Below are 13,369 nucleotides of genomic sequence, written 5' to 3'. Positions count from 1 at the left end.
ATTAAAACCTCTAGAATTGATGTGCTTAACCACATACTGAAGCATATTCAGTCCTCAGGTGCTAAAGCCCATCTGATATCAGAAGACAGCTTACAGAGAGAACCTGCCTAGTTGTTCCTGTAGGAAACTAAGCTGCTTCTGCCACAAACAAGAACAATTTGTGAAAGGGATCATATTGAGGATGCTGCAGTATCCTGCAGACTCTCTGCAATACAGGTCTCTCCCAGCTTCTTCTTACCCTGTGGTAGTGGATGTCTCATCCAAAGTAAATCACAGTTATCTCCCTCACACAACCAAACTATGCTGGCTAGCAAACAGAAAATTGTAACCGCTTTATCCTCCATGACCTGTTAAGAGTTTGGGTTTTTTATTCCACTTTATCTGGAAGAAGAGGTTTGTGGGAAATAGCCCTCTCTGTCTGGAGGGGGGATCTGTCCTCACTGGCACTCTCAACTGGTTAATAGAAACACCCTCGAATCTGTGAACAGAAAGTGTCTTAGAAACTCAGGCAAAGCAGGTGCAAGTTGTAGCCCAGACAAGAGCATAGCGAGCATAACACTTGTTGCAGAGATTAGTTAAGAGTAGCAATGACATCTTATAAGAGGAAAACAGAGCATTGCTCCTTGTCTTCAGCACACAACAAACCTGTGGAACAGATCATCAGGTTTTCCTTGAGAGAGCTGGCATGTTACTCTTTGATAACAGTACCTTGTGAATAAAAGGACAAATTCCATAATTCCTCTGCCTCAAACCACTGTTTTTCACCAAACAAGCTACTGGTTTTATCTACATGGCAACGAAATTTTGTGAATTGCTTCAGTAGAATAGTGATATTTCTGGAGACATAGATACTTATCCTTCTTCTTAATGTCAAGTTTTGGATGAGAACATATACTTCAGGATGAGCAAATTAGTAAAACTGAATCCTGATTTTGGTGCGGCAAAGTTACTTCACATATAGTTCTTGAACAGGAGTGTGAGGGAAGCTGAAAACAACCAAAAATATCTTCTTACTTCAGGAAGGAAGAATTTGCAGTGAGTATTCCTAGCAGTGGGGTGTGGCAATACTAATTTTCAGGAAAGTGTTGGAAACATGAAGATGATTCCATGAAAATGTGGCCAGTGTCCTCTACCAATATAAACTGGCATTGAAGTTTATATTTCTGCAAGGACTGTTTATCTAGAACAAACTGTATTTAGAAGCTATATGAGGCAATAAGCTGCAATAGTTGGCTCTGCTTCCAAATTACATGAAATGTGGTGCTGGTTGTAACCATGGTGCTCATTTATTCTTCTTTCTGCTGTGAACATAAGTAAGCCAAAAATATTTTTTTCATATTTCACTTCCACAGTATAAGCCTTAAAACGCACTTAAGTACTGCAACCCACTAGTTTTTAGAGCCAAGACTTCGTGCTATGACCAAAAATCATTTAAAACTCCTTCATTTTTCTGTTAATATATAGGCAGAACCTTTGCTTCTGGAGATGAACTGACTCAGTTAATTAACTTCAAACCATCACTGACTGGAGTAGGTCCAAGGACTGGCATCACAGGTCTTATTCGAGACCTTCAGTTGCGGATTGAGAATCAAGAGGTGTTAAAGGAGTTCATGGTAAAGTGTGATTCCTTTTTAAGATCTGAGTGTTTAGCAGAGCTAAGAAAGTGACTCTGAGCAGCCTTAAGCATACTGTATGAGAGACCAACTTGTATGTCTTTACTGACTCCACTTTCTTGGAGAATTATTCCAGCTAGAACGGGGCTCCTACTCTGCTGTTTGGGTGATGCTACAGTATTTGGATCTCTCTCTTTCCCTGCAGGTCAGGCTCACAATATTCCCTGTGCATAGATATTGTCCACATGGAATGAAAAGCAAATAATGCACAAAAATAGAATATGAATCACTTTTTCCTAGATGGACTTCCTCCTATCATCCCCTCAGCTCTGCTGAACATCTGCCTAGAAACTATTCTAAGGGCTTCATTAAAGCAAGAAATCCATGCTGCTAGGGATTCACTAGTGTTGAAACAGTTGATGAAAAGAAAATGTTTCACACAATGTTCCAGTGATCCAGGGAACTCATTGCCACAAAATGCTATTAAGGTCAGGAACTTAGTGAAATTAAAAAGAAAAAGTAACAGACTTCCATAGATAATGAAAACACATAATTACACTTGATGGTGTGTAAGTAATGAAAAAGTGTAAAATTAGGAAAGCATATAAAATTTCTTGTTCCAGGATATAAATAGTTATCAGCAAATTCTCAAAGAAAAAAATTCGTAACTCTTGAACATAGTACTAGAGTTTCCTTTAAAAGATGTCCTACTCATCACCAGAGAAACAGATTGCTACCACTTTTCCCTACTAATCACAATATTATCAATTTGTTTCACTTTCCTTTATATCTCTGGCTTACTGAGTACAAAATCCCCCAGGCTCACGTGTATAGGATTTGCTGACTTTCCCTCAAGGCTCAAGGGCATGTATTAATTTCCATTCATTCCATTCCGTTACTGACATAGGCATAGCATACTATGAGCTGAGTCATGCATCTGCACAGAAAACACAAAGATCTAATAGGGAAAGCACTGTTTACCAAAGCAAATGGGTATTTTATCTGAGTAAAAACTGTATGAACTGATGATGATGTTAAAAAACTGTCACATGTATGTCAGTCCATATACACTGCACAGTGGCACAATGTGATGGCTGAGCATTGTGCAATGCAGAGCAAAGAGGCAAAAGAATAAAGAAAAGTGAAGGTAACTCAAAGCTGCAAATGAAATGAACTTGCACATTCCTGCTTCCATCTACATTGTGTTCTGCTCCCCTAAATCTGCTATGAAATACTTAATGACTCTATGGTTTGCACTCAACAAAATTGATGCTGTTACCTTTATCCATCACTTTCTCTGTCACTGAAAAGTATTCATTGATATTCACTACCTGTTAATGGTGCAACAGGTGGTGCTTCAGTCACTGTGTTATCAATTATGGATGCTGACATTTGGCCAAGACACTATTCCAAACATCTGTTTTACAGAAATATACAGCAGGGATTTGTAATGAGAGGGGTTGGGGATGTGGGCTGGAAATCTCACTTGAAAACCCCAGAAATTTTTTGCAGGCTGGAGAAAATACAAAGCAATTTAAATTCCTTGCCTAGAAATTTAGAGAATGATGCATTGATTGTCTTCTGTAAGAAGCCTATTTGTGAGTCTTGGGTCACATATAGCAGTAAAGTTTTCTCACACTCTGTAAAGGTTGTCTGTAAAGGATATGAACAACATGGATTGACTATTTCTCTTTGATCTAGGCTTTAGAACATGTGAAACCAATAGATGACTGCAGAACTGGCAAAGCACCAGAAAACCAGGATAAAAATAGATACCAAGATATTATTCCGTGTAAGTATGCGCACTAATGAGAACGTACATTCATTGAACAAAGACATCAGAAAACAGAAGAACAGCTATAGCACTGGGATGTAGGAGGTGCAAACCCCACCACATCCTTAGTCATGAAGAGCTCCACTAATAATGAAATGTGTTGAGATTTTTCAAAAAAAGGTAGAGTTCATGTAAGGATGTCTGCATTGCAAAATGTGTGATTTTCTGAAGTATCATCTTCCACGAGGCATGACTTGGTCTGGTAATGGGTCAGCTGTCTTGGTGTTTCCTTCCCTCTTTCTCAGAGATATTGATCTACATTTCTGTGGGCAAGTGTAACTTGAACTATAATGTCGGTTGTTTAAATCTGATTAAATGTACAACTACATCTATTGCTTATGACACAGTGGAATTCTGAAAAGTAGAGTGGAAATCATGGAGTTATGTAGCTCTTAGAAAGACTCTTTCAGAAGTATATGAAAGTATAATATCCAACCAGAGCTTTCAGCTGCTCATCTCTTATATGAGTCACAAACAAGTTTCATCACTGAAGTAATTTTAGAAGGAAGATTTGAGTGCAAGAGCTGTATGACTGCTGTTATCAAGGATTTCAGAAAAATATTGTACTGCCCAATGATTCCCCAAGAGGTATCACAACAGAGGGAGAACACTTTCTGGACCCTTGATGTCTTTCTAAACTGCAGCAGCAGGACAACACATGTGAAATTTGTAGCATAGTTACCTGTCTGTATTAGTGATACAGTATACATTCTCAGAAATTTCCCTGTTTATAGCACCAATATCCAGTGACAATGTTCCCATGCCATACCTTAAAAGTAGTGCTGGATACACTATTTTGAATCACTGCCAAACAATTTTATGGTAATTATAAGGCTCATCAGAGTGTAACACAAATACCTTCAGAGAAATAAAGCTACAGAGAACCATACAATTTATCAGTTGGAATTCCTTTTACTAATTATTAATATTAGTGTTACTAGTCAAATGCATTCCAACATTCAGAGGCTGAGCTTCCCTGTCTCCTGAGTGTTAGCGATTGTAGAACTCTGCTTCAGATCTACAGCTGAAATAGCAACTTTCTGTTTCTATACAGATGATAAGACACGAGTTCCTCTGGGAGAAAAGAATGGCTACATTAATGCAAGTTACATTAGAATGGAAGTTGGAGAAGAGGAACATTTTTACATTATAACCCAAGGGCCTCTGCCATCCACTATGGCTGACTTTTGGCAAATGGTCTGGGAGAGTGAATCAGATGTGATTGCCATGATGACAAAAGAAGTGGAGCTAGGGCAAGTCAGATGTCATCGATACTGGCCTGAAGCTCCTCATGGCTCTACAGAACTGGCTAATTTCCATTTAAGGCTAGACAGTTACCAGATTCTGGATTACTTCATAGTTAGAACAATAGTAATGACCAACAAGCAGGTAAGTATATTTAATACTTTCATATATTATGAAATTGATAAGGTATTTTTCATGAGTAAATACTAGCGTTACATTTGCTTCCTCCGTAACATTTGCTCACTATTTTTTAGGAATGTAAAAATTTGAATAACAAGCATGAAATTAGGGTTAATGAAGTGCTGCTTCTTTGTCCATTGCACAAGATGTGGATCCAACATTACCTACATTTGGACAAGAATGTCCAAAAATTGGTCCTTTAATGGTCACAGAGCTAGTGTGTTCAGTGTTTTGCAGAATTGCTTACTGTTCTTCTCAAATAAAATCAGTAAGGGTGGACAGAATGAGTTCATATTTTGTAATGGTGACTGGAAGAAAAGAGGGGAAGAAATTAGTTTTCATCCTAGAATTTAGAACAAATGACATTTCTTTCATTCACGAAAAGGCATGAATATACACGACACTGCAAATATAGCAGCAAATTTTTATAAACCTAACAAATATAAAATTCGAGTACAAGAACATGGAAACTGTAACAACTGTAAGTCCATCAGTCTTGCCTCATTATTATGTAAAGCTCTGCAAAAATTTCTGTAGGACCTATTAGTTAATGGAATAATTAAAATATTTGTACTTGTGCCAGACTTTTTGTCTTTTTCCATCAAGAACACTATTTCTCTATATGAAGAAAACACAATCCACCTTATGTCACTGTGTGTGGAATATAGTAAAGTATTTGATATGAGTCTTCCCAAAAGATTATTCAGATGGGAAGATGGGCCATTATATGTGATTGTTTCAATGAACATGTTATGTTTGCTGCGTTTGTCTTGGACCAATATCAAATTATGATAGAAAATCACAGGTTTACTTCAGCAGAAATCCAGACATGCATTCAAATTCTTCTGATGGTAAAAATCCAGGTAGTCTTTTGCATTCAGCTTAATGCAGTTTGGCAAACTGGCAACAAGAAGTGCTGTCCCAGGACCATTCAGTTAAAAATACTGTTTATCTACATTATGTTTATTCTTTTAAGCATTTTTTTAGTTGATTTGGTTTGTATGGTAGGGTATCTAATCACAAATTATTCTTTTATATCTGATACCTAGAATACCATTTATAATCTTACTATTGTGGCTATCATATTACTATTCTTCCATTAGTATGGCTTATTTCAGTTACAAAAAAAATTCTAGTAAACAGTAATGGAATGTTCTAATTTAACAAATGATTTTGTTTTTTCCTTTCTAATCAACAAAGAAGGTAACTACATCCTTTTGGGGCAATAGAGTAACTTCAGTGTCTCATCAAAATTATATGAAGTAAATTTCCTACTCCTATGTCTTCTGAGTGCATCTGACAAACTTAAATAAACCTTAATAGGGTCGAGTACAAAAAGCTGAAGAACATAGGATAGACAAAAAATTGACTAAGAATGAGACTGAAGGAAAATTTATCAGTGGAATTCCTTGAAAATCTGTCTCAGGACTGATCATTTTTAACATTTCTTGTCTTTCACTTCCAGACAGAAGAGAAGCGCATTATAAGTCATTTGCAGTTTTCCACTTGGCCAGACCACAATACTCCCAAACTAGCTGAGCAGCTTGTAAAATTTATTTGCTACATGAGAAAAGCTCACAGGACAGGACCTATTGTTGCTCACTGTGGCACTGGCATTGGAAGAAGTGGAGTTTTGCTGTGTGTTGAAATTCTGCTCAGCTATATAGAAAAAGATCTACATGTAAGTGTCAAATAGATAATCATTAAGTATTACAAACTGGTATGGATGTCATCAACTTGTGGGGGTTTCTTAGACCAGAGTAATTCCTGATAGAATTAATCCTAAAAAAATTGAATAAGCCCAGCTTTTGTTGTTTTATACAACAAACACAATAGCTACAAAGATAATAACTACAAATATACTGTTTGTAAAAGGGCTGAGACACAGCTTCCCCATCTGAAAGTGCTTAAATCTTTCTTTATAACTTGCATGTCAACAAAATAAAAATTGTTCTCTTCTGATAGTTCAACATCAAGCAGATAGTGAGAGATTTGAGAGATCAGCGTTTTGGCATGATTCAAACTAAGGTAAGTCCTCAATAATCAATGAGATTAAGATTTTTAAAAGCGTCAATTAGTGGTACATACCCATGTGCTTAATTAAAGCATATTTTTAGCCCTCTCATTTAAGGAAAATAACAGCCTTCCAGGTAAGTGATGTCTAGATTTAAATATGAAAGGTCTGTCCCTTACTAATTGAAATAAAAGTGAAGCACTGATACAGTACAGATAGAAGCTCTGCTCCCCCACTTCCACCTGCCCTCCCCCCCTGCCCTTTCTTTTTAGAGCAAAAACAAAAGCAGGGATCAACAACAAAACTGGTGAGATACCACAAATTCTACCTTGCAAAATTGCAGCCTTCAGTTGAATTCTTGCTATTGCTGAGTTATTGTCACCTCGGTAAACCGTTCAACTGCTGAGTTAAACCTACCCCTGACAAGAGTTTTCACACAAGAAAAAACAAGATGGAGCTAAACCAATTTAGAGCAAATGGGTGGTGGGACTAAAAAGATAAGCTTTTCCTATAGGCAAGTATTTTAGCACATGCTTTGACATATTTTTATTCAGCATAATGATCAAGCATGTGACTAAAATTAAGTGAATAAATAACCTTCATTGACCTAATGAGACATGAGCACAAGCTTACAGATACTGCATTGAATCAGAAAATTTTCCTGAACTTTTACAAGTGACAGAACAAAAAAAACTTAGATTCCCTTAGATATCTACATTTTTGTATCCATGTTACAAAGATGCTGATGTTACGAAGAAGCACTTCAGGCAGTTCCTCCTTCTTTGTGTACGATTTGTGTTGAATGTATCCAGGTATTCACAATGGTGTCTCTGCATATAGGATGAGTATTTGTTCTGTTATGAAGTTGTGTTGGAAGTCCTTCAGAACCTTCAAGCAATGTATTCCTACTGACTGCAATATGACTCTTTCCTGCTGTTCTTCTCATTGGACTGGAGGGACCACTCAGCAATTGCTTTAAAGAGATAACAACCCAGCACAGACAAGTGTTATACTACATGCTTTTTTAGATCATTTTCAAAACCTTGCTTAACATGTCCCGGGTAAATCATTTAAATCTTGGCTCACAGTTTGGAGAAACAGCCAACCAGCACTGCAACACTGCTGTTACAGTGCCATGGACGATTTGAATGTTCTGTGTAATAATGTATTAATCGCTGGGAAAATACTTCGAAACTGTGACAAGGAGATAGCAGCCTTTGGAATTAGTTTTACTTTCCAGAGGGCCACTATAAAGATGCAAGATTCAGCTGGTGTTGGTGGAAAATTAGTTGTTCCTTACATACTGCTGTGTACTATTGGCTTCTGGACTGAAAATCGGTATTTTCTACAGAAGTTATGCTTTTGTGCAGAAGGACTCAATTTGTTTACCTTTGGTTGCTTGAACAGTGTAGAATCATTTCCAGTCACCACTCCAGACCAGTAGTTTATACCATCATCACTAGACATCTTAAATAAAGAAACTGACAGAAAAATAGGATGCCTTTAAACCCTTGTCTCTTCAAAGCAGGAAGAGCATTCTATTAACTGGATGGAATATTAATTTTTCCCAGCAGTATGAACAGGTGTAGATAGCATCAGTGTTTCATTGTGCATGCATGTAAAAAAGAATGCAATACTAAGCCAGATAACATGACTGTGTGTGCACTGTTGCACACATATACACTTAATCTCCCCCGATTGTTCCCAGTTATTAACTATCTTGTAATTCTTATCTGGGATCTGAGCCCATCAATGGGAAGTCCCACTGCTTTCAGTAGGGGCTGAATAAGATCTTTAAATTAGAGAAAATAACAGTACAGTTTATTTCTCTTGTAAAAAGTGTTTCAGTTAGTGTGAGTTTGAATGGATTTGAGCACAAATCTGCTGCTCAAGTTTGTATGATTTTACTTGTTTCCATAGTACTACTTCCAAGTCTTTTAGCTAGAAGGTGGTATATATGGAAGTGAAGTTATTAGAAGTGCATTGCACATAGGAACTTTTGCACATAGGAAATTAGAACAGCATTTATTTAACTCAATTGTACATATTTTAAACATGTCTTTGCTTTCAGGAAAGAAGAAAATGCTAAGCGACATTTGAATTAAGAACTGTGGTAGAAACAGGACAAAAATAGTTGTTTATTTTCATTACAAATGAGAGGTTTATGGTTCAGAAAGAATGATGGATTATATACTAATTAAAAGTATGACTTTTAGAAAAAGACACTGTATTACAATTATAATTAAGGCCAAGGGCTATTTTTTTCTTTCTGCCCTCAGACAGTCTGCTGGAACTCAGGAAAACACAGAAATTAAATTTATACTGTGAACCAAATGATAATTTCAAGCATACTGATAGAGATCCAGAGTAATACTAAATTAGTGGAGTAACCTCGGATTCTTATTGGTAAAAAACATAAAAATAATTTAATATTTTGTCTTAAATTAATTGAATTTGAGTCTTCCCAGAAGCATTACTTTCCATGCACTCTGCATTACTGTCTTTGTGTTACACAGAAAGGACTATTTGCACAGTTTTGTCAAGTGTCATCGGCCAAATTTTCATTTGGTATTTGGCCTTTACTTTGATTTTAATTACTGCACATGTACTGCTATACGATGAATGCACTACACTGCACACAAATGCACAATTCACTTTTTGTACCACAACTTTAAAGTGATTCTCAGTGACAATATTCCTGTACTTCATGCAAAGGTGTTTTTTCTGTGGTTTAGAACAAGCATTCTGGATTTAGAAGACAATCTTCATGGCATTATTTCTTCCTCCGTATCTGTGCATCATCATTGCAGCTGTTCAACAGAAGTGTTTGCTGTTTGACAATTATTTTTCCCGTTTTACAGGGATATTAAAAGATTCCTGAAACATTGAACTGACTTTCGTTTCAATTTATTTTTATGAAAAAACAGCTGTGAAACTTAACTACTAACCATTAAGAGCTCTAGGGAAAATATTTTTTAGTGATTAGGGCTTATATTTATATTTCCTGTAAAGGCAGATTTTGTGATGATGATACCTTTTATACATTCCCCTAAAACAAGTATTACTGACCTCTGAGACATTCTGCCATATCTCATGTTCTTATCTTTTAAGAATATAATAATTAAGTGCTTTTAAACAGATGCTATGCTTATGATCCCCATAATGACATCCTCACTCATATTGAACTTTGTTTTGGATGAGACATACACTTTTACACCGATCTAGTCCTCTAAGGCTGCTAGCAGCGTGAGATAGAACTGTCCTTCCACATATTTCATAATCTGTTATATAAGAAACTTTCATCCACAGAAAATCTCAGAATTTCTCAAACCAACTTTGAGCTGAGCCAAATAGATGCCATTTGCCACATGCTGGGTGACAGGTCCTCCGTCTGTCACAGTCCCAGAGCAATCCTACAGACCAAGTCTCGCAATCCACAGCCTGAAAACATTTTAAGAAAACTGCAGTTTGAGAGTCCTGAACATGTTTGAAGTTAAAGGCTGGTCACCTCAGTACTAGTACTGCTTGTGAGCTTCACTGCCGACAGTCAGCCTAGACAGCAGATGCATTTTGAGGAGGGAAGGATTGAACTGACAGAGTTTCTTCCTACAGACACCATGTTTGGAGAAATGAGTTTGGAAACAATAAGTCATCACCAGAAAGTGCTCAGCAGATGTGGCTGCTGTACATGTTCTCTTGGAGATGCTAAGGAAACATCTGTTCTCAGCTTCTCCTTTAAAGGTAGGACTCAGGGACTCAACTTGCAGGGATTCAACTGCTGCAGACTTCCTGAGTAAGCCAAACCACTTAAACAGGATTCTCTGCATCTCACAGGTTTCTTCTTTTACACTGCACTACTGGGGTACACTCATATCCCTTATAGATGGGGCCACTGAGCTCAAAGTGTAGATAAATTGAGAACAGTTAGAAGACTGCTAAGAGGCATTAAGTATAGCAGAATCTGGTTACATCCATCAGCTCACACACTCAAGTAAACACCTGCTAGTCCTCAGATTCATACTGTAGCACAAAACCTTGTCAGTGTGTTCAGACAGTAGCTCTGTCCACAGAACAGCACCTCTCATCATAATGGTTAACCTGAGCAGTTCCAAGCACACACTGTGCTCCATATACAGCTTAGCCTTCAAGCCTGCGTTGTGCTGCAAATATCTCTTAGCCACAGTATAAGCGTAGCCAGTGAATTTTAACAGAAAGCCTGTAGGCAGCTCCCTCTTGGTACTGGTGATTATGCCACTTACGACTCCTTGCCTTTATCTAAGAGTGCAGCAAGAAATTCTTATGTCAACATTCTTCCTGGTGGACTGTAGAAATGCTGAATGGAGTTGTTTCCTTGTGAGAAAATCCTATAATAGTTCAAATGACCAAAATGGGATAACCCTTCCACAGAGAGGGTCTGCACAGTGTGCTGCATCTGGATCAGATGCCTGTTTGATGCTGCGCTACTTGGAGTCTCCAACACCTGAAGATTCTCCTCAGCGTTCTCCTTTCCATGCTAAATAACCACAGGTCTCTCAGCTTCTCCTTATACAGCAGACATTCTAATTTGTTAATCATATCAGTGGCCTTAACAAGCCAACACGGATTCAGAGAGAGAACCAGATTCCATCCAGCAGCTGCATGTCTACTGAAATTAGGAGATACAGGTTTTTTAGTGCCTACTATCATGAGAGGCTTGCTGTTTTAATACCACTTAGGCACTGATCAAGGCCTGAGAATCCAGTACGGGATTTTAAGAGAAGTTGCAAAGTCTGGAGTACCACTTGGATGTCAGTCTGCAAGATCTGCCAGTGACCAGCTCTACTTTTTAACTAGTCTTAACTCTTTGATGTCTTCCTTTGTGTAACTGAGTTCCGTTCATAGCTGCATAGGAAGTAGGCAGCAGTTCAGAATTCATTGCCCCTTCTGCACAGCACCAGATACACATGCACGCCTGAGGCACAGTGAACTTTTTGAGATCCTGTTCTGAATTTTACAGCTATTTATCTTGCTCATTAAACCATTCAAAACCAAAAACCAGCTAAAATGCCTGTGAGCAGTACACTCCCAACCAAGCGACAGATACAATGGGGACTATACAGTAGCTGTCCAGCATCCCAGCTCATTACACAACATAACAATTAACTGAAGTTGCCTGTGCTCGCTCCCCTCCCTGCATTTGCTCTCTTGAGAAATGACAATTTCTTCTCCTCCTTTCTTTTCAGCCCTCTTCTAAAGGAGCCCTAGTGATTCTAGGCTTTCTTTTCCCAACCCACTGCTGCAAAAAAGTTTCTATTTCCCTGACTACTTCCTTCATGATTAAAGTAGAGTTAGCCCAGGCAAAGCACCAGCTGCTTTACCTCTTAGCCCTTTCAGTACACCTACCAATAGCTCCCAAGGCAAAAATGACATGCTGTGAGCTTAATGCCATCATCCCTGGATGAGTGACAAGGACACTATGGGAAATAATGAACATTAGAGAAATGTAGCTATAGCAACACTAGAATTCACAAAGCAAATCCCCACTATGAGTACAAGAAAACTGCTGTTACGTGCATGTAGAAGTGGTGATAAAGTAGGAACTTGGGTACAGCATCAGGAGAGAGCATGCCTGGCCTGCCGTCTTGCTACAACCAGTAACATATACAAAAGCCCACTTACAGCAGACAGAAAATTAGCTCACACACTTTTGGAAATATTGGATGAAACAGTAGATCCAAAACTGCTTAGTCTTTGCAAGAAAATCCCAAAACTCACTCAGCTGGCTCCAGATTTTACTGCGACTTTAGCACCATGTCATAAAAGGAACCATCTACTGATAACACTGTTGTGGTGATCAGGAGGCTGCCATTATTCCAGAGGCAGGAACTGAACCTTGGTGTCTCACTAAACTATCCTTACTCCATCTCACATCTCAATTGAAATTGAAATTGAATCAATTGAATTGAATCAATTGAAACCAGGCAAAACTTGTAGTTGTGTATTCAACATGAACACAGACAGTGCTTTCTGACCTTTTTGGAATCCTAAGATGAAACAATTGAACAACTCTTGGGGAATTTCAACTATTAGTAGATAAAAGAAATAAAAAGTTAGTTTATTTAACTTAGAACAGCACTACACATATTCCCACAGAACTCCTGGGTTCCTATCTTCACCATGTCTATGATTCATTATAAGAGAACTCCCTTAATAGTATCACACCTCATTTTCTTTGTCTACTGTTTTGCTGTCATAGAGGAGATGCATGAGTCACAGGTAATGTTTGTGAAGTGTTGAGGAAGTACTCAAGCAAAAGACAATAAAAAGCATAAAATATTCTTCAGGATTGCACTTTTCAGTTGCCACAAATTTCCCTTCACCACTGTGTGTGAGTTAGGGTACATGGAGCAAACTTATGTCTCTATTATTAGAAAATTTGTGCTGCTTCATTAAGGGAAACATTTAACATGACTATGAGCTATTTCCATTGCATGTGCCTGTCCC

The 13,369-nt window shown here is 37.9% G+C and overlaps 1 protein-coding gene across 3 annotated transcripts in view; it reads left to right on the top strand.

The window, feature by feature from the left end:
- FRMPD2 (FERM and PDZ domain containing 2) overlaps nt 1–9,776 on the top strand; it is a 76,466-nt gene extending 66,690 nt beyond the window's left edge. For all 3 annotated transcript variants that reach the window (XM_065067353.1, XM_065067355.1, XM_065067354.1), the window contains exons 42-47: nt 1,465–1,613; nt 3,315–3,405; nt 4,502–4,836; nt 6,338–6,553; nt 6,838–6,900; nt 7,727–9,776. In XM_065067353.1, the coding sequence (XP_064923425.1) occupies nt 1,465–1,613; nt 3,315–3,405; nt 4,502–4,836; nt 6,338–6,553; nt 6,838–6,900; nt 7,727–7,798 (926 nt within the window). In that variant the 3' untranslated portion in view covers nt 7,799–9,776. The remainder of the gene's footprint in view (nt 1–1,464; nt 1,614–3,314; nt 3,406–4,501; nt 4,837–6,337; nt 6,554–6,837; nt 6,901–7,726) is intronic.
- Nucleotides 9,777–13,369: the final 3,593 nt, after the last annotated feature.

Source organism: Columba livia, chromosome 6 (genome assembly GCF_036013475.1).
Source record: "Columba livia isolate bColLiv1 breed racing homer chromosome 6, bColLiv1.pat.W.v2, whole genome shotgun sequence".
NCBI classification, from domain to species: Eukaryota; Metazoa; Chordata; class Aves; order Columbiformes; family Columbidae; genus Columba; species Columba livia.
This window is presented reverse-complemented; position numbering and strand designations above follow the sequence as displayed.